This window comes from Sebastes umbrosus, chromosome 21 (assembly GCF_015220745.1).
Source record: "Sebastes umbrosus isolate fSebUmb1 chromosome 21, fSebUmb1.pri, whole genome shotgun sequence".
Classification (NCBI taxonomy): Eukaryota; Metazoa; Chordata; class Actinopteri; order Perciformes; family Sebastidae; genus Sebastes; species Sebastes umbrosus.
Window position 1 is genome coordinate 6,468,094 of NC_051289.1, and position 27,866 is coordinate 6,495,959.

Sequence of the window (27,866 nt, forward strand, 5' to 3'; positions counted from 1 at the left end):
TAGATTCTCTTCTGTATTTAATTTCTGTGAGGAAAAAAAAGGCTAATCAGGAAACAAAATCTCTGTTTAAAAAAATATGTTGCCATACATACATTTACTCAAAGGAAGTATTAAGTTATATATATATTTCATAATGTAAAATACAAATACTGTACAGTACAAACTGTTATGAGCCAAAATACCAAAATATAAAACATGATAAGAAGTGAATAATAGGATCAGAAATATAAATTGCACAGGTCAGTAATACTGTAGGTATTATACACTGTAATAACTGTAATGATTAAAGCATGAATCCCTCTTTGCATACTGTACTCTCACTAGAGTTGTGGCGATAATAGGATTGGAAATGCATCCGATACTGCACAAAATTCGGGATCGGGTATCGGCAAGTACGCCACCGATCCGATGCCATCATTTATTAACTTGTTGTTTAGCTTAATATCAAACCGGTTTGAAAATGTTTACACCGGCCCAACTCCAGTCCATCATACAAAGATTAGAAGAACAGCCATTTAAGGAGAAGGAGAAGAAGAAGAAGAAGAGCCCTCAGAAGGTGTCTTCCTCTCCTCCTCCGTACCAAGGGGTGAGTTTAACCACGCAGGGTCTCGGATTACTGACAGGTTGCTCAGCTTCAAGCTCCAGATCAGATGACTCCAGTGAGCTCAGAGACCCTGTGGGAGACCCAGACCCCTCATATGCGTAGATTCTGAGGCAGTCGAATGGGGGAACGTAAGGATCCCGATCGGCCTCCTCCAGCCTGTCCAGAATGAACTGCCTGAAGACGTCGTCGTCCGGCCCGATGATGTGGGATTCTCTGAGGGACATCCGTATGCTGGCCCTGACGTCCTCCCTCCTCAGCCTCCTCTCCCTCCTCCTCGGGTGGTGACGCAACGGGACGACGGGCTGGCAGAAGTCCAGGCCTGCCCCTCCCCCCCTTGGTTCTCCGTAATACAGCACCTTCTGCGACACCGTCTCCGGCAGCTCCAGCTCTTTCACCTCCACCTCCAATCCCTCCTGCTGCTTCCGCCGGTGCCTCCTCACCATCAGCATTAGAATTGACAGCACTGCAGACACAACGCAGCAGGAGATCATTACCGTTAAACACCAGGGCATGAGCTCAGTGAGAAAAAAAGCGTCTAGGGTGCCTGATGGAGCAGAGAATGCACTTGCGCACCGAAAAATAATGGCAGCCAGATTTGTTTCTGTAATTTATTGTGGATGCAAAAAAATAAAAAATGAACGCAAATTAGGCTATAACTTTTTTAATTTCAGCTCTTCTTTATTCGCTCCATGTGGCACAGAATGCTAAAAGAGTGTTTATTTCATCCCGCCGTGTTTTCGCCGGGCATTGTGCTCATCCGACAGAATGTTAGCATAGCAGGTACTGTCATTAATCTTTCATGTGATGGGCACAGGGAGGACACAAAGCAGCCGAGGTCATAATAAAGCTCTTCACTATGCAAACCCATCAATGTCCCAGGATGGCATTGTTACTGATGTATTGCAACCAGTATGCTCATTACCTGACATCATTGCTCTGCAAGCGTTGAGCATTTTAAAAGTGTGTGTGTTAAAGGCACGCTGGTGAGTTTTAAAAAAAGGGATTCAAATGAAAGTGCAAATTTGTTAATGAAAAATCCTGCTGTTTAACACACGTTTATATACTTGCCAAAACGTTGTGAGGTGGAGCTGCTCTAGCTCAACAGATCCGCTGAAACAGAGTGACTTTTTTACAACAACATATCAGTGGGATTGTCATCCTTCTATCTATCTATCTATCTATCTATCTATCTAAAGGACTATACTGACTTTTTGGGAGTTTGATCCTTGGTTACCTTAATATAAGTGAAGTAATCATAGATGTCTGGCATTATTTAAAGTTTGCAATGTTTTCTGTCTGCTGAAAATCTCAGTCTACATCATTAGTGAAAGCCTTTGTGAAGCCACATTGCAAAAACGATCCGTTCTCTAGTACTCTTCACTCTTCTTGTGTAAACAAAATAAACTACATTTGCAACACGCCTCTCAGAAAGAGTCGTCTTCTTTGACGTCTGTCTTGTCAATCTCACTGAGGTCTTAAAACTTGGCAGAAGAAGATCTTTGGTAATCCTGCAGTAGCCTTTCTATCGGCTGTGTGAAGATGCAGAACTCCAGAAGCAGCACCTCTGGATGGTTTTCTGTAATTCTTTTCCCTGGAGTAATTTTATGGGCTTGTGCTGTATATAATCATCAGCCTGTTGTGTTTCTCTCACATTTGAATTGCTCCCGACGTTACGGAGGTCTTACAGTACAGTAAGTGTCTGGAGGATAGAGGTCTGACTATGCAAAATTACACAAAGAGAGATCTTTTGAAAGTACATTATTACTGATACATTTTAAGTCTATTTCAACACTCAAGGTTTAGATATGTTAAAGGAAATGTTTTTTTTTTTTACCAACTGATTGGAAGTTCTAAAAATCCTCATCCAAAGAACTTTTTAATCTAATATTCATATGATTTTGTCGACTAATCGATTAGTTGATTTAACAGATCTGTAAAACTGAGTTTCTCCACAAAGAATCACACAAAAGCACCACTTTAAATCTTGTGTTTACCAGAGATGTGCTCATAAGTTTATGGAAATAAGTCATTCAGCATGAAAAAAGCATAAAGAAATCTTAGTCCACTTAGACCAAAACAACCGATAAGTCGACTAATCAACTAAGACTTAGTTAAAGCAAAACTATAAAGCTTTATATTTCTTTTTACACAGTGTAAAAATACAATTACAATATTATTTATTGATGTATCCTGTTCATTTTTTACTTGACTTTTACGACATTTTGTCAGTTTTGGGGCTTTATATTTAGACATCTTTCATTTAAATGAACTGATCTTCCAGCCGCAAATTTGTTATTTTTTTATGTTTATGCTTCTTATGTTTTGTGGCGGCCGTGACTCAGGGGGTAGAGCGGGTCGTCCATTAACCACAAGGTTGGCAGTTTGATCCCCGGCTCCTACGCTCTGCATGTCGAAGTGTCCTTGAGCGAGACACTGAACCCCAAGTTGCAGCACTGCTTCTAAACTCTCAAGGTCAAATTTCATGTACGTATGTGGCGATTGAAATAAAGTTCAAGACCGACAGAAATCATTTTGATGCCAGATGGCTAAGACTTGCAAGAGACCAAGCTCCAAAAAAGCCAGTGTATTCCTTTATATACATTCTTATTATATCCTAGATTGATATTCTGGACTTGGATGTGACATTACCTCTGTGGTTGTCTTACCTGTTAGTGTGACAAGGCAGACCAGCAGCCCTAACAAGGTTTGCAGGCTGACCCCCATAGACAGGGCGAGGGCCTCCACCCCCCCTGTGGGACAGTCGCCGGCAGGCTGGCAGCTGCAGACACTGATGGTCAACGTGCTGGTACTGGAGAGAGCCGGAGAGCCGCTGTCCGTCACCACAACAGGCAGGAGGAACTGGGTTCGATCCTTGCGTGTGAACGTACTCCTGCGCGCCACGATGCCGGCTGTATTGTCTAAAAACGAAAGTGAAGAGAGGTGCACTTTTTAATTTCTTAAAAAAAAACACGAGTACCGCTTCCACTGTGAGTGCTGGTATTTTGGAATTCAACTGACACACGTAACGTGATTTAAAATACAATCCGAGCTCTCAGAAAGGCCCGAGCACCTTGTCAAATCTAATTTTCAGTGTGCACAAAAGTAAATGTGGGAAATCTGTTTCAGGTTCACCCGTTAGACCTCATCAAGGCACCTAACAATAACTTTTGGAGATCAAATATGCCTTGTGGCACTTGGAAATATGTTTTATTAAATGTGCGATTCATTATTAATTTCCTGGTTGCTGACTGGACTGTTGTGCTCGCATGGCCGACCACCCATACGCTGCACCTGCATACATTTCACTCCAACTTATTCAACACATTCAAACAGCCCTCTGCTGCACACTTTAACAGCACTGTTTGTTCGATTTATGCTGCCCACTTTCATTATAAACTTTGACGAAGGGTTGACCGCCCACTGACTACAAGGCAAACACTTTTTCAATTTACTTACTTGAGAGGCTGTCAGCCACAAAAACGACAGCCGACTGAAGGATTTCATCCCAAAATGTGGCAAAAACACTTACGGGTCCACAGTGTTCATTTCAATTCAAACTCATGTAATCATAAAAATGTGCCTTCATTCTGCCTGTTACACCACCGCTCATACAGGTTGTGGTTTAGCCGCAGCTCACCATCATTCTCCCAGCCACCAAATGGGATTTTAAGTGTGGCTTCATCTGGTTTCATGTATTCACTTTGGTCCCACAGCTTGAAGCCCCAAAACAGTAAATGTTAGTAATTTGCAGGATGAAGCTTCCTGGTGCAGGACGTATAATAAATCTAATTTAGTTCATGCTGAGCATCTCACTGCAACAGTACTGTTAGCTTAGCACAACGACTAGAAACAGCTTAGCCTCACCTTTACCAGCTGCAACATTAATGTCGCTTACATACATCAATACTTGTAATACAATAATATTCTGATGGCCCATTCTGCATAACGAACACTTTTATTTTTGGTACTTTATTTTAATGCTAATACTTTTAGACTTTTATTTATAGTGGATTATAGTGGCATTTCTGATGTATCGCTTTCACGAGAATGGGATGGATGCATAGACTGTATATAAGAAGTGGACGTAGTAATTGTCACTCATTGGTTAGCAGACTGCTGTTTTGAAGCCTTAAGTTCGGCATTTTGGTCATCGCCGTCTTGGTTTTTTGGCAACCAGAAGTGACACGAGAGGGGGGAGCTAAGTACAACTAATCAAGACATTTTTAGGCGACCAAAAAGTTACAGTTAACTTTCATGAATTGAAAATACACTGTGAAAGGGTTAAAGTTGTAGGACAGAAACACGGAGAGCACTGAGACTATAAACTCATATTTACAATGTTTACTGAGATAATAAATCAAGTGAGAAGTAGACTCATTTTCTCATAGACTTCTATACAATCTGATTTATTTTTGCAACCAGAGGAGTCGCCCCCTGCTGACTGTTAGAAAGAATGCAAGTTTAAGGCACTTCAACATTGGCTTCACTTCTCAGACCCCAAGGTTGCCCACTGGACGGACATGAGATCACAGTGACCTTTGACCGCAAAATTCTAATCAGTTCATCCTTGAGTCCAGGTGGACATTTGTACCAAATTTGAAAAAATTCCCTCAAGGTGTTCCTGAGATATCACATTCACAAGAATGGGAAAGACAACATAACGACACGGCTGTCGCCTGCGCGGAGACATAAAAACTGAATGCGGGACTTTTACTTGCAACAGAGTATTTCTACACTGTGGTTATTGCTACTTTTACTCAAGTTAAGGATCTAAACACTTCTTCCACCATTGCTAATTGAATATAGGGCTGTGCCGAATACCATTTTTTGGGTTTCGAAGCTTTGGTGAGAAATTTTCGAAGGCATTTGAAGCTTGGCAGTGCAGCGCGGCTGACATGTTCTTCTGTCTGTCTGTCTGTCTCCATCTTCCCCGTTTCAGTACCCGGGCCACACACACACCTCTACACACAACAAACAGCGATATCCGTCTGAGAATAACTAATAATTCATGTTGAATATATGAATAATGAATAATGTTGTGTGATTATTCCTTATTTCATGAGCTATTTGGGCTATATATAAAAGAAAAAACAAAAAACAAAGCATTCAAATACTGATTTGGAGGTCGATTTCCATAGCAACGGTCGAAACATTTCGGGTCAGCCCTATTGAATATAACCTTGATTGTCTCTGATAGTGAAGTTTGGATTGATGTGCTTCTCAGAGACCATAGAGAAGTAGAAGTGGTGTCCCTCCACGGGGTCGTCTGGATCCACAGCACTGAGCAGCTGAATGAGCTGAGAGACACAAAGACACATTTCTGAGAAAATATAAGTAGATTTCAGTCTTCACATTTCCTTTCTCAGAAAGACTCATCTCATTCAGCAGCTGACAATGTAATGGACTGTATACAGTGTACAAGGCAGATGGCTCTTTGTGTGTCCTTTAACGTTTAAAAATAGTACATTGATGCAACACAATATGAGAACTTGTACTGTGTCCACTTCATGGAAATTCTCACTACCACACTGCTATATAGTAAATCATGAACATCAGTGCATCATAATATACATACTTCTCCCGCCTGTGTTCCCTCACAGATATATGGCTGGTAATCTCTGGCGAGCCTTGGCACATTGTCGTTTATGTCCAGCACTTTGATGAACACCACCACAGAGGAGGATAAATGGTTCTGTGCTGCAGTAGAGAAGATAGACATTTGCTGGAGTCCACTGGGTGCATGTATCATAAACGCTTTGTAAAAGCTCTGTCAAAATAATACTTAAGACTGATAAATGTTGCTTCTTCTTGAAACACAACTGTGGAGTGAAAAAAATGGGCATCGATGTTTCACTGCTTTCTCTAAACCACGACAAAATGACCATTAAAAAATTTAATTTAAGGGTTTTTGCATCACTCTAGACATGTGGTTCCCAACCTTTTTGAAGTACCTCTTTATCGATATCACCTGTCTGTCGAATTAAATTTAAACTGAATGTAATTTTACTTTTAAAATTGGACACTGTTAGCACAAAATAATGTTTTCATACAGTTGAACTGTCAATGTTTAGGTGGATCTGTCAAGTTTGCATTTGTAGTACCACTTGGAGCGGCTGAAGCTGGACATTTCAACCACTTATCCATTACTTTTAGCTAGCTATTCAGGCTGTTCTTATTCACTATTCGTACTTATACTTACACTATAATTCATTTATAACTCAGGTAATCTGTCGGGAGCCAGAACGTGCAAAAGTTGTGGGTTTTCCTACGAGGTTTAGGCGACAAAACTTCTTAGGTTTAGGAGAATTTTGTGCTTTGGGTTAAAATAACTCCTCTGATAACAACACAGAGGGAGAGTGACTTCACTCTCTGCTCAGGTAGACATTACTCCTCTATATCTTTACATAGCAAATAGTTGTTTTGCTGCTATATTAATGCTTTGGATATCGTATAGAGAGCATTTAAGTTACTACATAATCTTTCCACGTATCCATCTGACAACTGCCTTTCCCCCCTGGGGTACTTCTGGCAGGAAACCATGCTGCTCTAGACAAAGATTTGTCATCAGCACATTGCTGTGAAGATATTCTGGACAGGTTTCATGACTGAGTGAGGATAAATGTGCCATATCAACAAGATGCTATTGTACAAAAACATGAAATTGTTCTTACTTGTTTCCTTGGCTTCAACAGTAACATTGTGCCAGTTTGTAGTCTCCCGGTCCAAAGCTTTAGCGACAGTTATAGTTCCATTGTTTGGGTCTATTTTGAAAGCTTTTGTGTTATCGCTCCTTTTGTCAATCGAATATCTGGAAGAAAAATCACGGAGACACACATTTTAGCAGGCAAGGTTGTTTCCTGGGCAAACAAAACATTGTGATACCACAGGGAGATTAATTAGGCAAACTGCTCAATTTTTTAATCTGTTGACAGATATCCAACAAAGAGAGCGCACACACAAGCTAGTGTGACAACACTGTGAAAACAAAGCATCTCACACAGATGGCAAAGGCACAATTTTGTGTATTTGTTCAGTTATTCAAATTGAATATTATTTCAAACCTGACCACCGACGGTTTCTATTTGTCTTCTGTGAGGAAATATCATTTAAAAACAGCGTGACAGGGAATCTTGTCAACAGAGAGAAACTTTGCACAGTCTTTTTTAGAATTGAATAATAGACTATCTACACAATGATACAGGTGGTGCAGCTGCTGTGACAAAAACACACGTCACTGTGTCTTGTTTTCTGATAGTGAGTGACAAACTTAGGACCTGCGATTTCTTTATGTATAAATAAACTTTAACAAAACCCATAAATTTATCATCCAAAGACAAAGCAAATAGAATTATTTATGAAGGAAATACTGCACAGGTTTTTCACACTACCATACCTTTAAAGGGTAACTTCGATATTTTTCAACCTGGACCCTATTTTCCCATGTTTTTGAGATTCTGAAATTGGTCCAGTATTGATGGAGAGCGCTGCAGACGGCAGCTGCTCACAGGCTGCAATATGGTGCTATCGGGGTAAGCTGGAACCGTCGTTTACGTCCACTAAAAGTGCTTGTTTTTGCCATGACAGGCTCTGATTGTTATGGAAAGAATCTCGCTCAAGGAGAAGTCTCGCTCTGAAATCTGGCGAGGTGAAATGTTGCTGGAAGATAACGTTGGAATAGAGGAATACATCCATGATGGAAACGCAAATGTTTGTTGTGTTTGAGTACAGAAAGCGTAGCTTAGTGTTATTGAAAATATTTTCAATGTCACGGCTGAATATTTAGATGATTTCCACAATGTGGATGAGGTCTTTGAATTTGATTACCGCCCGTATTTACTGGAGCCGGAGTATACGGAGCCAGAGTATAGGTTTTCACACTACATGACTGACCGGCGACAGGAGGTCACACACTACAAGATCTGTTTCCCTGATGAGGTCTCCAAACTATGCTTTTACACGAAAACATGCGAGAAATACACATTAAATGACGTCATACCAGACGCGAGACACATTGCTGATCTTGGTACAGTACGTGTTCACAAAATAGCCCGTTTCCATCGGATTCCACACGTCTTTTTTATTATGTATTCCTCTAGGTGCAACAACAACTTTGCTCCGTGTTGCAAATGCAACACAAACAGTAAGATCCTATTGTTACAGGTGACCCCTCCTCCCACAGGTTTCCCTTCAACCCGTGACTCGCGCTCTCATTGGCTGTAGCTCGTGACCGGAGTCCCCGACAGGTCCAGATATTTAACATGCTAGATATCTGGAATGTGTCTGCGAGGCATCGGCGAGCGTTGGTGTGCGAGCGGCGAGCCAACGCTGATTTTCCTTTGATCTGAAGCTTTTGTCGGGGAGCTCCAAAAACTGTCAGGGAGCGGAAAATCAGGGCTAAAGTCGTGTAGCGTGAACTAGGCATTACAGCGTTATCTCTCAATACTGGACCAATTTCAAAAATATTGGTGTCCCCATTAGTCACCTAGACACAAAAACATGGGAAAATAGAGTCCAGGTTGAAAAACAAAGTTACCTGTTAACACTCATTAATACGAGTGATTATGACACCATGAGTGAAAGCACACTAAGTAATGAATCATTTCTGTGAGCCACTTTTCTGATAACAACACGAAAAAATAAGCCAATTTGACCAAAGCAAACTTAATCATATTTAGTAGAACTGTGGAAACCCCTAAAATGTCAGCCTGAATTTATTAATCAATGAGACAGTGTCTCCAAAGGGACAGTAATAGACGCTCGGCTGAGGATGATATGCAGCACCTGCCACTCCTAAAGCTCTGCTGAGATGGACTACGGGCACCAGTACTGCTGATGTCTCCTCTGCAACGTGCCCCACTTGCAAATGACTGCAAATCTCAATTCCATATGCCACCTCGTATGGTGCTTTATTACATTCCCACGTCCTAGCCACGTCGCTTTGTGATAATACCACGGCAATAGATAGAAAAGCCTGTGAGGTATAAAAAAATAAAAAATAATTTGTCATGATTTATTCAGCAGGGCTCATTTCCTACTGAAGTAATAAGAGATAAATATGAGCATGTACAGGGTATCCAGAGATCAAGGGTAAAAACGGATGCACCGAGCCAGTAACACTATTTGAAATGGAATGATTTTTCACCCTGTGGAGGAAGCTGTCTGAGGGCGTTCCGCCCCCAACCAGCTACCTCGTCATTATCATACTTGCAGTTGGGTGGCAGGTGCCATTCTTCCCGGTTTAGACGGTTCACATTACTGTACCTGATGGGATTGTTGACTGTGTCAGTGTCTCTGGCACTCACGCTGCCAACCACGGTTCCCACCGCTGCATTTTCAGGGACTTTCCACTCGTAGAGCGCTGCGAGGAAGACAGGCGGCTCGTCCACATCCTCCACGACAATCTTCAGCGTCGTCCTGTCCCTGAACTCTTCCAGAGGCAGGAAACGAGTGTCCACGTGGTCGTTGACTGCCTCTGCGGCCATGACAAAACGTCTTTTAGTCTCATAGTCCAACGGCTGTTGAAGAGAAGAAATACCTCTTAACAACTCATATTAATACAGTGGCTGTTATAAGCAAGAAAACACCTAGTTAATTATCATTAAGCGAGCTTATAGAGTAACAGCTTTCCAAATATGCTTCGCCAACTTGTACTTAAGACAGATGATTATTCCCGTGGGAGCCGGACACGACTAGGTGTTCAAATTGTTTAGTCAATGTCAATAAGCTACCAGCTGTGAACACGCACTTAAATAATGCTGCGTTTTTGATTAACATTATGATGCCAGTAATAACATAACAGCATGCAAACCATTATTGCATTTCCAAAATGATTCAGAGACAGAGTCAATAATGTGTTTTTTATTTCATTACCACGGCATCTAAATTGAATTCTCCTGTGTTGTAGAGGAGAAGCAGACTGTATGTGGGAAAAACTTATGAAGCAAAAGTCCGAGAAGAAACAAGAGTAATCTTTAAGTTCTCTTAACTAATAGAAACATATTTAGGACTTTTAGGTGATGCAATGTAACTAAGTACATCTACTCAGGTACAGTACTTAAAGGGACTGTTTGTAACTTTTTAAGCGTATAAATGTAGCGAGTCGGCACACATGCGCGTTCGCATATGCACGCTCTTGTGTGGCCGGAGCCTCGTCTCCGCTGCCTGCTCTCCTTCACTCAGACAGCGCGCGCGTCCTCGCTGTCTCGCTCCACCTCTAGACGTGACCGTGCGCTCACTCCACACTGCAGAAGAGTTAGTTTAGCTCTGAGAATATCTAGTGAATGTAGAGTGGACGTTTGTGCAGAAATAACTGCTGCAGCTCCTCCAGACCAACAGAGGTTTTCCGTGTCTTGTGAAGTGACGGGGCTCCTCAACGAGTTACGTTATCGTCTCATTACCGACCGGGGGCCGGTGTCTTCGGCTGCCGGCTGCGGTCGGGAGGCGATAACGTTACTCGTTGAGGAGCCCCGCTGCTGAAGCCTGCGCTGAGCAGGAAAAGCCAACACTAGGATCAGCATTTATTCATGGAGAGACCTTCGTCTGGTCAGTTAACATTACTGCCAAGCAGCTGAAATATAGAGTGATATTGTGGTTTTAGCTGACGTCTGTCGCCTCACTGTTTTGAGCGATGCTCGTTCATGTCTATGTAGAGCGAGCAAGCGCGAGCTCGGCGCTGACTTTCGTTGATTTCAAGGCCACAGGTGTCGCTGTTAAGCAGCATTTCTGAATCTTACAAATAGTCCCTTTAAGTACTTGTACTTAGCAATTCCATTTTATATGTTCTACATCTACTCTATCAGAATCAAAATCAATAAACTATATTTTGTAGGCAAATATTGTACTTTTTACTGCACTGCATTTATTTGACAGCTTTAGCTACTTTGCAGATTCGGATTTATAATAAAAAATATAAATCCACTAATAAATTATGATGTATTATTATAGATTACGCCACCCAGCAGTATATAAAGTAATTAAATTAGCCCCACATTTACCAGATTTACACTGATCCATAAGCATATTTCCCAAAATGTGAAAGCTTTCTTTAAGTTTGCTATACAACAACACCGTGAGGAAAAGAAAAAGTTATACTTTAGCTGTCAATCCTAAAGATACCTGCTCCCACAGACCTGTGCTATTTTACCAGTTTACCAGTAAGTAGACAAATGTGGCTGCATTTTTAACCCTAAACTTAGGGACACTGAAAGTGTGAGTTTACTGGACACTTCACAGTTTCCCAGGAGGCATACAGAACCTGTCACCCTACAAGAATAACTGTACAGTGATCACTCTCCTAAGGCGTCAATTGGATAAAAACTGGCTAATTTTAGTGCTGACATTCTCATGTTGTAGCCGCGCATACAGTAGTTAATTGAGCATATGGGCTCAGACTATGGTGCTATACGTTCGTGACCTGGAAGGGACTCAATATTGCTGCCAGGTGTGTGACTGTGTGTTGTTGTGGGTCCCTGTGCCAGCCTGTTACACTGTTACGTCTGGTAGGCTTTGATGCTGCTGCTGCTGTTGTGTCTGCCAGCTGTCTGCGTGAGCGCATAGTGCCAGGATGTGTTGCCGTGCCCTCTATCAGGTGTAATGATTTTTTAAATTTTGTTCGCGTTGGTGTCTGTAGTGTTAATTAAAACCTAAACGCCGGAGATTAAAAAGGAGATTTTGTAGAAATAATGTTTCAGAAACGAATGGCCTCTGTGCCCACCCACCCTATTATTTTGGGCTCCACTGCTGCCCTTCAAACATCAGATTAAAATAAAAATAATCATCTATTAGACAAAGAGGGGTAACACTTTATAATAACCATCATTCATAAATGGGAAGTTGATTAAACTCAATTAATAGTTATTTTACCGTCAACAGACAATGATAATGAATGATGTTTACTAATTATTAGTAATGCTTTAATTTAGTTATTTTAACATTAGATTGTGTAAAATGAAATAATTAGTTTATAAATTCTGTATTGTATCATAGCTGATAGGAGATGAATTACATTCTGATTACATTAGTAAAGTATTTATTGACAGTTTATTGTTGTTACACATTATAACATTTAATATACTATTCAGTATGTGTTAATGATTATGAATGATTTGTAAACCTTTAAGAAATTGTTTGTAAAACATCTATAAACATTGCATAGATAGATGGACCAGAAACTAATTATTAACCATTGACAAAGTATATATATATGTATATATATCTATCTATCTATCTAAATATTGTTTATAGATGTTTTACAAAGTATTTAATAACCATTTAACAAGGTATTATAATCATCAGTTGCAACTTTATAATAGTCATCCAAATAATATTTATAGATGGTTTACAAACCGTATGATTGTCCATAATTAGTCGTGATTAATCACAAATTAATTAATTTTTTATCTGTTCAAAATGTACCTTAAAGGGAGATTTGTTTTACAAACAATTTCTTAAAGGTTTAAAAATAATTTCGTAATCATTAACATATACTTAATATAGTACGTAAAATGTTGTAATGTGTGCAACAATAAAGTGATAAAATAACATAAATTATAGCATTATTAATAATTTGTAAACATTATTAATTATAATTTCATGGTAACAGTAAAATAACTATTAACTAATCAATTTACCATTTATAAATGATGGTTATTACGAAGTGTTACCCAAACAGATGATGAGTATGTGTTCACCTTGGCTAGCAGTATCACTCCCTCCTGCGTCACTGGGTCTGTTTCGATGATAAAAGTGGAGCTCCCCTCCAGATCATCCTCCAGACTGTAGGTCATCTTAGCGTTGATGCCAGCGTCTCCATCCCGCGCCATAATCCGGCCCACTGTGGTGCCCACGGCTGCATTTTCAGGGACGGCGAAGGCGTACAGGTCTGAAGAAACAAGCATGTTTTTGTAAACTCCTTCATGTTGACACCATTAGCCGGAATAGGATATCAAAAGGAATACACAATCTGGATGATACCAAATTGGTGCTTTTGCCGCTCGTAATGGAGGGAAAAAACAACAAATAAAAAAAAGTTTCTTCAGTAAACCGTCGCCTGTAGAACTTGACAGTAAGTTGTTAATAGCTAATCAAGAGAGTCTGCTAGTGTGTAAAGTGATAAGGACGGAGAACATTGTGGTGGAGGGTCAATTTGTGTGAGTCACAGATAAGTTGTGGCAACTGCACATAATCCCGGCCTCACTCTAATAAGAAGATGAGAAAATGTGATTGTGTCTTTGAGTGACTCTATTTGGATGGCTGCCACCACAACTGGGAGGAACTCAACAGCAACAAGCTGCTCCTGAAAAAAAAATAATAATTACCAATTATGTTACAAAGCAGAGGGCACAGTTCAACGTGAAGTGTGGCTGTACAATATTAGGCCTTTTGACTCTACATGGAATCCTTGGGTTACAGTAGCACCGGCAATGAATGTGAATATGTGACATTAATAGATAAAGGTATCATCCTTGCTGTCTCATTTCTACAGAATTGATTTCTTCCCAGGGCATTCATTTAGTGAGGTTTATCACTGAGAAGGCTAGGTTTGTTTCTAAAGGTCATGACAAATGTCCTTTCATGTGTGAATGATTAAATTCATCCAGTGGGCGACACGTGGAAACGTGCACGCGCAGATGAGCATCCACGTCTCCTTTCCCCTGTCTCCACCCTCTCTTTCTCTCTCTCTCATTCTTCGACTGTCTCCTTTTAATTTTGGCTGCCAGCTGAATAACAAAATGTGTACAGCCGAACGCGGCGCCGGCAGCGCAAACCACCCACCCGAACCGAAGAAGTGTGATCAAATAAATGCCTCTTAGCTATAATATTAAACATGTCCTCGCAGTCTGCAACGCTTTGTGCTCTCTCATTGATTCCTAGTGTGCGGATGGCCTGGTGTTTCCATCACTATGTGACTCATATAAGTGACTCACGGTGCTGGAAAGTGGGCCCATTGTCGTTGACATCCGTCAGGCTGACGGTGACGGTGGTGGAGGAGGAGTAACCGCCGCTGAGGCCCAGCATATCCTTCACCTGCACCACTACAAGGTACTGCTCTCTGGCCTCGCGGTCCATGTTTGGCCAAGATGTTACAATGATCCCTGCAGGGGGAGGAGACAGACAGACAGAGATGAGGTATACAAGACGGCATCTGTGGGCGGCTTTCTATGTTCTTTTTTACAAAATCTAAGTAAACTTTGCCTCTGGTAGTCTTTGAGGGCGCTTGCAGCAAAACTGCACCACAATAAAGTTAAAGTCTGCAAGCTTTATTAATACATAGAAATATCAAGAGGGCTTTAAAATGTCTAATGCTTCCTCTGGATGGCCAAAGAGGAGGCTGTGGGCGATAGTAAACAGATCAACAATTTGAATCAAGAGAATTAGATTGACCTTGCAAATTAAATTAACATTTTTGCCCCAGAAATCCTCATTTCAACTACTTATTCATCTAATCTTGCAATATCTAGTCTAGTGAACACACCTGACTTAGCCACCTGGTCAATTTTTTCTTTTTTTAAAGAGGACCTATTATATTCTTGTGCTTTTTCCCTTTCCTTTCATGTGTTATGTAGTTCTTTGTGCATGTAAAAGGAATGCAGTTACAAAGCCAGAAGTCCACTCCAAAGGCAGTTACTCTCCCCCAGAGAAACACCGCTCCTGAACTGCCTGAAACACCTCGCTTGAAGTCCTGCCTTTTCTTCCGTAACGTGGTGATGTCACCAAGTAACACATTTGCATAATACCTCCCTAGGGGCTATTTTGGCAGGCCCTCAAACAAAGCTAGTTAGAGCGGAGCTGGAGCAGAGTCCGAAGAGTTTGGTTCAGCTGACCAATCAGAGCAGACTGGGCTTTTTGGGAGGGGCGGGGCTTAAACAGAGCATTTCAGACAGAGGGTGAAAAGATATGCTGCAGTATGAAAACGGTTGAGCGTTTTTGAACATGTAAACATTTTCTAGCAGAAAAAAACATAAGTATGCACCTGAAAATAAGCATAATAGCTCCTCTTTAAGGATAAACATGTGTTTTTCTTTCATTTTCCCCATGAAAAGACCATAACCAATTTATCCGTCTTTCCACACTTTCATGACTGTCAGTCTCAAGTCCATTTATTCCTACAGAAAAATTACCAAAAAACAAACAAACGTTACACAAGCAGGAGTGAATACTGAATTTGTTGGGGACTATTTTCAGCAGAGGGTATTTTACATTAGCAGGGCTGTGAAGTGCCCATGTTCTTTGCAATGTAGGAACACCATAGCAACACTGTGGCTCATTGATGAGTATTGAATAGATTTTGAATACAACAATGGAGCTCTGTGACACAGAGGAATAATATATCAGACTTTGGAAACTACTTGCTTGTAGGATCAATTCATCGCTGGTTTTGGTCTTTTCAGGGGATTTGTGGACAATGAGAAAAATATAAAATATCTCCAGGCACATCCTCACGGGTTAACTGAAGCCACAAACAAAACTACAACTTATATTGACTGCTGCCCACTCCTCAATGGAGAACTGGCTCCTTTAAAAAGTTAGATATGCCCTTTTACACATTGCATGCATTTGCATGTAAATGTTTTTTTGACGCCAATAATGCCCTCCCCCAACTCTTCACAGTTCAGGCTAAAAAATGTGTGTGGGAAGTGCTGCAACTGACCTCTGTATCACACATAAGAAGTGTAAATGTACATGCATTGGCATCAATTGAACCAATTTCCTGTCAGGGGTGTAAACAGTCACATTTTTTCCCTCAATGGCTTAAAAAAAAGTAGATAAATATGTGTATAGTTGTTTAAAGAGATAAAGTTGCCATGGGGAATCTATACAATCTTCAAAGTGATAACTTGTCAAAAGTGACTAGGACCAGGGGGAGAAAGCCAAAGACAAAACAGATTTCTCAACAGTCTGAGACTGGAAACATTTCTGCCCTTCTGTCTGCCCACTCGTTATAAAGTTAAACATTATTTCTGCACAGATAAAATCTCTAGTGCGCCTCCCTAATAGCTCTAACTGTGGTTGTTGAGAGACTTGTGCAGCCTCTTGTGATTACGACTAAAACCTCTGTATCCTTTACCCGTCTTTGGCTCCACAGAGAAGTAGGGCTCCCCCTGCAGGATGGAGTAGATGAGCTTGGCGTTGTTTCCGAACATGGGATCATCAGCATCTGTGGCTGTCACCTGGGCCACTGTGGTCCCTGTGGGGGGGGGAAGCGGATCACGCAGTCAGAGTTAGCTCAGGCAGCAGTTCCAGTCGACGGGGAAATAAAGTGATTATGCCACAGTCCCGCAGGGTCTGTCTGTCTGGCTCAGGGGGGGAGCAGTGGAAATGGAAGAAGGGAGGGAGGTTGAGGTAGGGTTAGAGGAGGGATGTTGACAATGGGGAGGTGGTGGGGGAGCAGCATTGGCCTTTCACAACGCAGTAAGGCTGTGCAGGTGTGTGTGACAACCTCTCCAGCCCTATAGCGACATCTCTCTCTCTATCCACCTGCTGCTCGTTTTTTTCTCCATCGCACTCCGAATCAGTTTCACCTCTTTATCTTTCACACCTACTACCCTTTTCTCCACTGACCATATCCTCGTCTAGCTCGTTCTTTTTTCCCCACAGAAAGCTCTTTGTTTTTTTTCCTCACAGGCAGCATTTCAACCTTCCCCTCTCGCTTTCTCTTTTCCGAGTCAAATGCATTATGATTTATTACGAGTGAGATATTACGCTGCAAAGGCAGATTACATATAAATTGAAATGGTAATGTTTGTGGTATGAAAGGGCAGTGGTTATAATAACATTATTTAAGAAATTCATCCATAAAAGGCATCCAAGCTACGATTCAGAATCCAATACTTTTAGCTTCCTGAATGGGGACAGATGACAGACATTCATATAACCTTTTGTTCATTGTCTTCAGTCAAGATTTAAGTTAAGAAAATTAATTTTAAAAGTATATCCTTAGAAACAATAAAGCCAATAAGAAGTTGTTATCTGCTCAATAGAAAATGTTTAACTTTTATTCATAAACAAAACTGCATAACCAGTTGTTTGTATGAGTAATATTTGAAATACATAATTATCTGAAACATACCAATCATGAAAAATATAGCTACACATTTGAATCTTGAATTATTATTTACTATATACTTATTTATTTGAACAATGCATTAACGGTGCTAAATTCGAAATTCAGAGCATATCTATGATTGAGGAATTACGCTACGCTACGCTTCGTCTACGCCGTGAGGCGGGACGGCGTTATCAGCGGTAACCGCCATATGAGCACAGTGCAGAGCAGCGGCGATTAGCTAGCCAGTGGGGCACGCACATTGGGACTCACATGCACTAACATTTATCCATGGTCGGACCGGCTACGTAAACAAAGCACAGACAAGATAGGATTACAACGCACACAGCGGGAGTGTGACTTCATTCTCTGCTCAGGTAGACATACTCCTCTATATGTTTACATCGCAAATAGTGGTTTGCTGCTATATTAATGCTCTGAATTTGGGATTTAGCACCTTTAAATGGTCTACTGGTTTCAGCTACATATTTATAGAGCGTGGTATCAATCTTCTTGTCTGACTCTTGGCAAGAAAGCAAATAAGCATATCTCCCAAAATGTTGAATTATCCCTTTAACATGCCGATGTTTAGAAGGTATAGGGTCTCAGTTTAGTGTGTTAGCATGCTAACAGTTCCTAATTAGAACAAAAAAAGAATGTCGTGAGTTTTGCAGATGTTTTTTTGTCATAAACTTAAGTAGTACACATTTTAATTTTGACCTGATGATGGTACTAGATGAAAAGGGGGTCACCAAATTCATTAGTCAACCTGTGGAGAAGACTAATTTCTGTACAAAATTTCATGGCAGTTCATCTAATAATTGCAAGATATTTCAGTCTGAATTAAAGTTACTGACTACAACAGCAACATCTCATCAAAATCCGTATTCACCATTTTCTGGGTAAACCTCACTGTGACTGTATTTATTCGGTATGATGTAGTTCCAGTAAAAACAGTTTACTGTGAGTGAAGTCTGTGGATTATAATGAGTAACAGAGGCACAGATTTTGGAAACAGATGTCGCTGTTGCAATTTTAAAAGTCACTTTGCCTTGTTGTGAGCACCACAGATGCAACTTCATTAACATATATTGTATTATAAGTAAATCTCTTAAAATGTAGTTCTACCTGTCTGTACTTTTTTACTGGTATAACTTTCCTGATGTCTTTCTCAAACATACCGGTTGGACACATCTCAGGGATGCTGGACACATACGGCTCGTTCTGGAACTGCGGGACATTGTCATTGATGTCCTGCACCTTGATGATGAACTCTGACTGGGGTTCCTCTGGTTCGTTGGACCTCCTGTTGATAGCCTGGGCTTGAAGGACGTAGAAGGCCTTTTCCTCTCGGTCGAGTTTCTTCAGGGTCCGGATCTCCCCAGAATACTCATCTATCTCAAATGCATCTCCGGCGCCTTCTCCTGATAAAATGTACTTGATGGAATACTCGCCTCGGTCGTAGTCAGATTTGAGCTACAAAAAGAGGAGGGGGTATATGAAAGCTTTTTTTTTTAAACATTTCTTTCAGAGGTAACCAGAAAATATGCAGTTTCAAAGGGAAGTAGCGTGTCAAGGACATGGAGGACATTCAATCTGAAGTGGTACCTGGCCAATAACGCGAGGAGTGGGATCTTCCTCGGGGACAAACAGCTGTTTCCAGATCCAGCCTCTCTTCAGGCGACGGTGCAGATGAGTGGACCCTTGGGCCAATTGTTGGGCTTCCAGACCCTGAGTACCTCTCATATCGCTCAGCACCTCGCCAGGAATCATAGAAAAGACCGTAACCATGGCCAAAACACTCGGCATGCTCATTTTTACTGTCCATCCGTGCATTTCCTCTGCACTTCCCATGGTTAGTGGACAGGAGATGGAGGTTTCACTTGCCCAGTGTTACCAATTCTTCATTCAGCAGCACATTCTTCATTCAACAGCACAGTAATTCATGATCCCGGCAGGGCTGTATCCCATCTCGTTATGATGTGGTTTGTATGCATGCTCATGTCTCTGAAATAAAAGTTAACAGTTTAATTAATGGCTGCAGTGTGAGAAATTTCCAGCAGTGCACAGAGATTGCAAAATGAGGAAATTGAAATCTGTAGCACTGTAGTGTAAAATCCCCAAATCAAGTGTTTAGTTTTACAAAGCTATAAATACATAGTGGAGTATTCTGTATTTCTTTAAATCACAAAGCTCCATTTAAAGGCTGCATAAAACTAGAGGTGGATTTTAAGTATAGGAAAGGCCAATATAACTTAAAGAGTTAACATGATGGAAATAAAAAAGATGACTGTCTTCTACATCAGTGATTACAAACCAGGAGTTGGCTACTTGTACCTCAGGGGGTATTTCTGCAGTTGCTTGAGAGTATGTGTGAAGATTTTAGAGTAGTTCAACCAATTGGAAGAAATGAACATTATGATTTGATTTTTAGAACATCCACTATGAGTTAGCTGTAACACCAAACAATACGTGCTGCGATTGAGAGTGTGTGTAAACTAGTTAGCAAGTGTGCAGTAAACAAGTTAACTAAAAGTAACCAATAAATGTTATTACGTTGTTAGCTAAATAAGGGATTAAGTGATTGTTAAATTGCATAAATGCCTAAAATAGTTAGCTAAAAATAATGAATAACAGTAATGGATAAATGTTTGAAATAGTTCATGTTAGCTGAACATAATGGATAAATGGTTGAAATAGTTAACGTAAGGTAGGTAAACGTAACGGATAAATGGTTGAAATGGTTAACATTAGCTAAATGTAATATATAAATGGTTGCAGCTTCAGCCATTTCAAGTATTAGTGCAAATAAAACTTAACCAAACCACTAAAACATTGACAGCCAAATTGTATTAAAACCATATTTTATGCTGATAACATCCCCTTTTATATAATTAACAAACAGAATCCAGATGAAAATGAATTTAACATGATGGGTGGTATCAATAAAGGGATACTTGAGGGCATCTGGCAGGGCTGTGGTAGTTAGTTGAGAACTACTGTTCTATATCAGCTCTATGATGACATTATCCTTTTATCTATCTGACAAGTTATGTCAAATCTATTGCACAACAAATCATGTATAACAAATTTAAGCAAGAAAGCCAGATCAGAATTGCATTTACAAGAATGACAAAGCCTTTGTCTGAACTCTCCTTTTTTTTTGTCTCGCATCTTGCAGTCCTGCACGGGCGTCTGAAAACAGCCCTCTGTTTTGAATTCAGACAAGGCCCTGTATTGTGTTTCACAGGGGGGAGCAGGGCCTGAACATCATTCCTTAAGCATGACACTGCACTCTGCAGCTGACTAATGAAGACTTCTAATTAGATCAATGTCTCCCCAGACATAGAAAACAGAGACACACATGCCTCTGACAAACTATGAGTCGAATCGATGCAATTATAATGTGCACCAGGGTCAAGAGTGTGAGGACAATGAAAGTCAGACAAGACAGCAAATTAGTCAGGACAGCACAAATACAATATCTTACACTGACAACCCTGCCACAGTTAACAGAGTTGAACTTCAACAAATTCCCTTTACATATACACACACAGATTAACTGGTGGTGTCTTTTTTGTTTTCTTTCTACTAGCAAAAACAACCTTCCACAACACTGTCAAAGAGACCAAAATATCACTTAACAGCTTCGGGTAATCAGGTGTCAACCTCTTCTATTCTCTTAGTAATTAGCAATTAAAGTCTCGGTGAAGTCACGTTTGAAAATATTTGCTAAAAACATGTGAAAAGACTGCGAACTATTTAGTAGTGAATTGTGGAGTTAGACCGTTTTTCTCCATTTTTGTGTTTTTTTTAGGCAGGCCTGGAACAACCTGAAATCATGGCTTGATAACATAGTGGAGCCATCCTTAGAATAACCCCTCCTCTAACACTATACAAGCACAAAGCATCAGTGGTTCTCCCACTCAATCACAAGTTAAAACAATTACATACTTACCACAGCCTACAGTTTGGTAGCAGTGATGTACTGGCCATCTGGCTTACAGGGACAAATCCCAGTGGGCTGTCCAAAAAATCTATAAAGTTTTTTACTGGCTGTCTCTGTGTGCCAGCGACTGGGCTCACTGGCCAATCACAACCAAGTTAGTTAAACTTGTGTTTATGTCACAGGCTCCACCGTAGCCTACTCCGTCGCTACTGTTGTGGCTGTAAAACGGTGGAAAAATTGTTTTGAGCGTCACAACCAAGCCCCCAGGAAGAGTGCCGTGCTTTGAAGCAAAATTTCTTCTTTTCGGCCAAATGGTGGTACTACAACTTCCGTGTCCGTCACTTGATGCCATTAGGCCCAAAAATACTTTTTCCCATAGACTTATATTGGGAAAGAGACGTCTATAACTCGGCAGAAAACGCTAGTGCGCTTGCCCCATAGGCCCAATGACTGCGAAAGATCCCCGGAAGATCTGGGTACTTTATCACTCAACAGTCAAGCATTTTTGGCTTCATGCACCACTGAGCAACTTTCATAGGAATGAACAGGAGCCCGCCTCCAACGCTGAATCTAATTCTCTTTATACAGTACATCTATGGGCACAATCCCTTGCGAAGTGACTCGTTTCACAATCAGAATTTGATGGATTCTGTCGGATAACAGGTGGAAAGTCTAGAAGAGCTGCACGATTGAATTATTTTATCCCCATTCAAGTGAGCATATGGCTAAACCGGAAGTTAAGTGTAAGTCTCTGATGCGCACGCTCCCATAGAGCATGCATGTTAACATTCTGCAAAGGTAGCGCAGCAGCAGTGAGATGGCCAACAAGAAATGTCATATAAAGTCTACATATGTAATCAAACCTCACCCATGGTCGTCAGCAGACACGGCCCAAGAGCAGAGAATACTGTTTATTTTTTCACGATTTTTAAACCTAATTTTATATACTTGGTGATTTTTTAAATCATTTTTATTTTGCTGGGTGGTTAATAACACGTTTCTATGGTGTGACAAACTCCCAACATATATCTATTTTTGCTTTACCCAGAGTATTGTTTTTTGCTTCTGCAGCGTAGGTGTGTTTCCCTCAAAACTATGGATGTTCTTCCACTTTCCTATCATTTCAGACTTTTGTCTTGTCTTAACACAAATTATTTGTCTAGACATGAAACCCTGAAACCGTCTTTACTGCCTTCCAGTCAAGCAGCAAACCATACATCAGCACTCAGTGGGATCAGATGTTATTAAGGGCTAGAAGACACAACAGCCATAATTCTAAACCATTTTAATAGAGTTTTTTGACACTGTAATATCAGCACATAACATATAGAGTCCCACTATGTGGACGCTTTAATTCAAAGTGCCGCACAAGAAAAACAAGTGCATGCATTTTTAGCATGGGTGGTCCCGGTGGAAATTTAGAATGTACTGCAAGACGTTGTTTCAGCAGTTAGAGTAGTTTCGGTATTAATGCTTTACAGCTCATAATGTTCATGTTTAATCTTGTAAAACTAAATTAGATGTCAGGACCCATTTGTAATGAGCTGGTAAAAATCAATTACTGAAGCAGGCTTTTATTTCTGAAATTCAATTTCGATACAGAACGCGAATGAGACGATGTGTTTGTGCTTATGTATGTCTTTACGGGCCGTATTCATATCTCTGAGCGTTGTGGAGTGACAGTCCAATTAGTAGCCAGTGAATCGTGAGCTGTTATGGTCTTTCATGGGGCTGCCAAGCACCAAAACTGAACGCCTTGAGCCAAAACTAGACAACAGCCTTCAATGATGTTACTCTGAGCCACAGTTCAAGCTGCCAACATGCCAAGGAGTCTCCTTAAAAAATCCTTCCCGGGGGTATCAGCCTGTACTGATGTGGCTGGAATAGTGCACAGGTCAACAGATGTTTAGGTGCCAATTTAACAAGATGGGTCTTTCTAGAAATAAGTGATGAAATTCTGGGAAAATAATGGGTATGCCAAAAAAACTCCCATCTCCGGGTCTGTAAATAGCAAAGGTATCGGGGAGGTGGAAATACATATGTCCATGTGTGACAGCTATCTTGATAGAGCTTGATAATAATTGTGACCCTGACAAACTCTGATTTTAAGAGTATCAAATAAATCCATATAAACCTTAGAAATACAAAATCAATTATCATTAACGAGCGAATATGTCCTGAGAGAAGTCAAGAGAAACTAAAAATATCCCCCAAAAAACATTGAACTCTAAATGGTCAATTTTCTCCTTTCAAAAGAAATTCTCATTTCGACATGACATGCAGTACATGCAGAGTGCCCTGTGGTTGACAGCCATTCATTAACTCTGATAGGCCTTCCTCCCATTTCAGACCTCCTGTAGCCTGTATGTACAGTACGCTACTCCGCCACATGACAGAATGACAATGAGCTGCAGTCTCACAATGTTAAGCACCAGATGTGCTGAGACCGTCACATTATTTTCCTATATGGTGATGTGTTCTAGCTAATAAAGCGTCGCTCTGTTGTAGAAATGGTTCCAGGATGTGGTTGAAGATGTTTAAACGCGGCGATAAAGAAAAAGAAGCTTCCACTTGACATTGTGGATGACACATCGATATCAATATGCACTGCCGACGCTAACTGCTAAGTCATGCTAACTTTATGGGAGCATCAATTATGTAGTTTTTCATGCATCATGGGGAAAATGTGTAAAGCTGAGAACCTGACAATGGATCTAAATATAGACTCTATGTGCCATGTTGAGGACAAATCCATCTGTTAAGCTTCGCTTCTTTAAGATCACCCTTCCAAGACAACGTGTCCTTAATTGGTCATATGGGAGTATATCGTGGGACCTGTTGTTTACTGTTCAGCTCCATAAAACATAACACTGACATGTAGTTTACGTTTCCTAAATCAGGACCTCAAATGAGTCCAGAGACCGAGCCGGAACAACAGGGGAATGTCAAGCTATCATGTACTCGCTTGTAAGTAATTTGTTTGATTTTTATTATGTGCACAAGTGGAAATTATTACGGTTTAGCAAAGTGTCACGAATTTCCTCTGACATTTATCAGCGATAAGACTTCATCCTATTATTTCTCTTTTTTTCATCAAAAACAATTAACTGATGGTAAAAAAAAAAAAGAGAGAGAGGTGAATTTAAACTACAGGCAATTATCTATAAAAGACTTAATTATGGTGATAAAAAAAAAGTTAGTGGCTAAAAGTTTTACATCAAGTTTCAAGGAATATCATTCAGAGAGCAGAGATTCATCTAAATTATTTTAAAGGCAGAACCAAACTTCAGTATTCTTTCACTCCTCCAGTGTTTACAATCATATCATCTATGGGCTTGTGGGTCTGAGAAGTGAAGCCAATGCTGAAGTGCCTTAAACTTGCGTTCTTTCAAGTAGCCAGCAGGGGGCGACTCCTCTGGTTGCAAAAAAAAGTCAGATTGTATAGAAGTCTATGAGAAAATGAGCCTACTTCTCACTTGATTTATTACCTCAGTACACATTGTAAACATGAGTTTATTGTCTCAGTCGCTAGTTTCAAGTCTTCTTCAATACAGCATGATGTTCATTTAGTTAATTATGGTCCCATTTAGAGTCAAATAGACCATAAAGCAGGGGATGCTTTAGGACGGCGTTATCCAGTCTGGGAGTTGTCCGTGTTTTCGTTTTACAACTTTAACCCTTTCACAGTGTGTTTTCAGTTCATGAAAGTTCATTTTAATATTTTGGTCACCTAAAAATGTCTTATTCAGCGTTCGGTGGTACTTAGCTCCACCCTCTCATATCACTCTGGTTGCAAAAAACCAAGATGACGACAACCAAAATGACAAACTCAAGGCTTCAAAACGGCAGTCCACAAACCAATGGGTGACATTACGGTGGCTACGTCCACTTCCTATATATAATCTATGATGGGAACATCAGAACATCAGACCGGCATCACGTCTCAGCCAAGGCTGTGTCCCCTTTTGGACGAAAGGAATGTTCTGTCACATATGGAAAGGCTTTTACACTGAGATTTGAGGCACATAAGATACGTGAATCATCACTGTCAGTGTGGTTAATTGCTATATGATGTTGTGACAGTTACTGATGATGGATAAGTTATCTTAAGTAGCTTGAGTGGGAGGCTGCTGCAGTACAGTCATATAGTATAACAACATCAGACTGTCGTCTCCAACTAAATCTCAGCCTAAAGATCAAACAGTTGGCTATTAACAGGTTGATGATTTACGTAACAACACTAGGGTGATTCTATCAAATATGTAGCGTTATAGATGTCATGTCAATGTGATGTCACCGACAGCAAATCGGTCATTTTTGGAGGATAAAGGGAAAGAGTGGCATCCACTGGCTGTTTAATGCAAGTGTCAAAAAGAACTACTGAACTAACACCAATCACTACACAGTGAATAAGACAGTCAGTCAAGATACTGGTAGATTATATGGGTATTTGTCTTTCGCGCATACTTTATACATTTCTGATGATGAACGATTGACCGATGACAGATGTATAGACCGTTGATATATAATGACAATCTACCTTAATTCCGTACGCTATATACCCTCCAAAAAGGGCGGCTAAGCCCCAGAATACTCTGTGATTCCCATTCCCAGCCACTGTGTTGGGTCATTGATCCACTTGAACGGGTAAAGACTGAAGGGCCATGATGGCGATCAACCTTCATTTATTAAGGTATCACGAACACTCGGGTTCAGACAAGGTCGCAAAATAATTATTATGTCTATAAAACACGTTTGTTTAACAAGAAATCTATATACATATATATATAAACTTACAAGATTCCAAACAATCTATAAGCCCTTCGGTTTTTCCTTGATGTTTTGTGAAGTGCCTGTCTTATGTATACTGTAATTCCACATCATGTTAGCGGTTCCCACACATTTCTTTGTTTGGCCAAGGTTCCCCCCTCGTACAATGAGGATGTTCTGCAGTAACAAATGTTGTATTTCTGCATCGCTGCCTGCTGCGCCTTAAATAAGTGCACCAAACTACTGTACGGACGAGTTATTTCACTGGAAACATTTCTGAAATTCCTTACCTTAAAGAAAGTACAAAGAGGCCAATTACTCAATATGGGAAGAAAAATAGTGTTTAAAACTTTTTAAATTATAAATACAGAGGCATCAAATGGTCAACTCTGAAAAATCACTTTGGTACACTTGATTAAATCCACTTTAAAGTTTTTTTTCCTGTTACATTGTTGTCAGTTATTTCAGAAGGTACAACAAAAAAACATCTTAAAAGACGCTGATTTCTTGCTGTGACAAACACAAAGAACCCCACGGACTCTCAGTTATTACAGATCTCAGGATTCCTGCTGCTGCTTTTATGCTGAAAGCCTCTTTACTCTTTGTATTCATCTATACATCTTGTCCTGGATAATATATAAAATTGCATCTAAACATCTTACATCTTACAGGATGTATAGCGTCCACCACCCACACCCACCTGGTTTGTGTGATTCTGCCGTCCCCCAAGCCACTCGTCACCAACCGCCGTCAAGAGAGATCATCGCAAGGGTGTAAAGAAACACAATCTGCTTAACTAAATGCCTTGGTACTGGAAAGCAATTCAGTCACCACAATAGCAGAAGCGAATGCGCGTGGTTCTCACAATGCGTAATTCCCTCTGTTGACGACCTCCCCTTTTCTTCTTCTTCTCGCCCCTTTTCTGCCCTTCTCAAACTTCCCGGGGAAGAACAAACACAGGCGCTATTGTCTGGGACGCTGCAGAACACTCAAGGCCTTCATCGCCATGCAAATAGTCACAGCACAGACTTACAAATGGATTTCTATCTTTTCACCCTCTCTGTTTTTTCATCCCCATCTTTGTGAACAATCCGGCGCTTATTAGAGCCGAGCTGGAGCATGGATGGGATGGTAATTCATTCACTGTATGGCCACTATTTCTGCTAGTGATAGGAAGGCAACAGTCTGTTTTTTGACATTCAAGCCGAGAGGGCATGCTGTTCCTGCATGCCTCGCCCTGATATGGTCGCATTTAAAAATTGACCTGTCATGACACGGAGTATGCAAAATCACTCGAGATGTTGTTTGTCCTCCACAGTCTCCCGGTTGTTTACATGTGCTTGTAATCAGGGCCATAGTGGGGAATAAAGGATGGGTCAACTCTACCTGACCTCAGCTACTCTGGCTAGAGAAATGGACCAATTAGTCTTAAGCCTCAAAAAACAATCTTGAAACACAATCTATAAGGACTTTATTATAGATCACATGTCAAACTCAAG

At 40.6% G+C, this 27,866-nt stretch overlaps 1 protein-coding gene across 3 annotated transcripts; it reads right to left on the bottom strand.

Annotated features, from left to right (window-relative positions):
• cdh19 (cadherin 19, type 2) lies at nt 1-27,205 on the bottom strand. 3 transcript variants are annotated; one of them, XM_037756817.1, is made up of 13 exons: nt 27,068-27,205; nt 19,257-19,655; nt 18,830-19,124; nt 16,671-16,790; nt 14,530-14,697; nt 13,294-13,484; nt 9,866-10,119; nt 7,276-7,412; nt 6,180-6,301; nt 5,784-5,901; nt 3,271-3,522; nt 1,673-1,714; nt 937-1,067 (listed from the first exon to the last, which is right to left on the bottom strand). In XM_037756817.1, exons 2-12 carry the CDS (start codon nt 19,500-19,502, stop codon nt 1,698-1,700), a joined length of 1,920 nt encoding a protein of 639 aa, XP_037612745.1. In that variant the 5' UTR covers nt 19,503-19,655; nt 27,068-27,205; the 3' UTR covers nt 937-1,067; nt 1,673-1,697. The 3 variants fall into 3 exon arrangements, with proteins under 3 accessions (XP_037612743.1, XP_037612745.1, XP_037612746.1); XM_037756818.1 differs by having other exon boundaries at nt 946-1,067; nt 1,659-1,714; XM_037756815.1 differs by lacking the exon at nt 1,673-1,714 and having other exon boundaries at nt 1-1,067.
• Nucleotides 27,206-27,866: the final 661 nt, after the last annotated feature.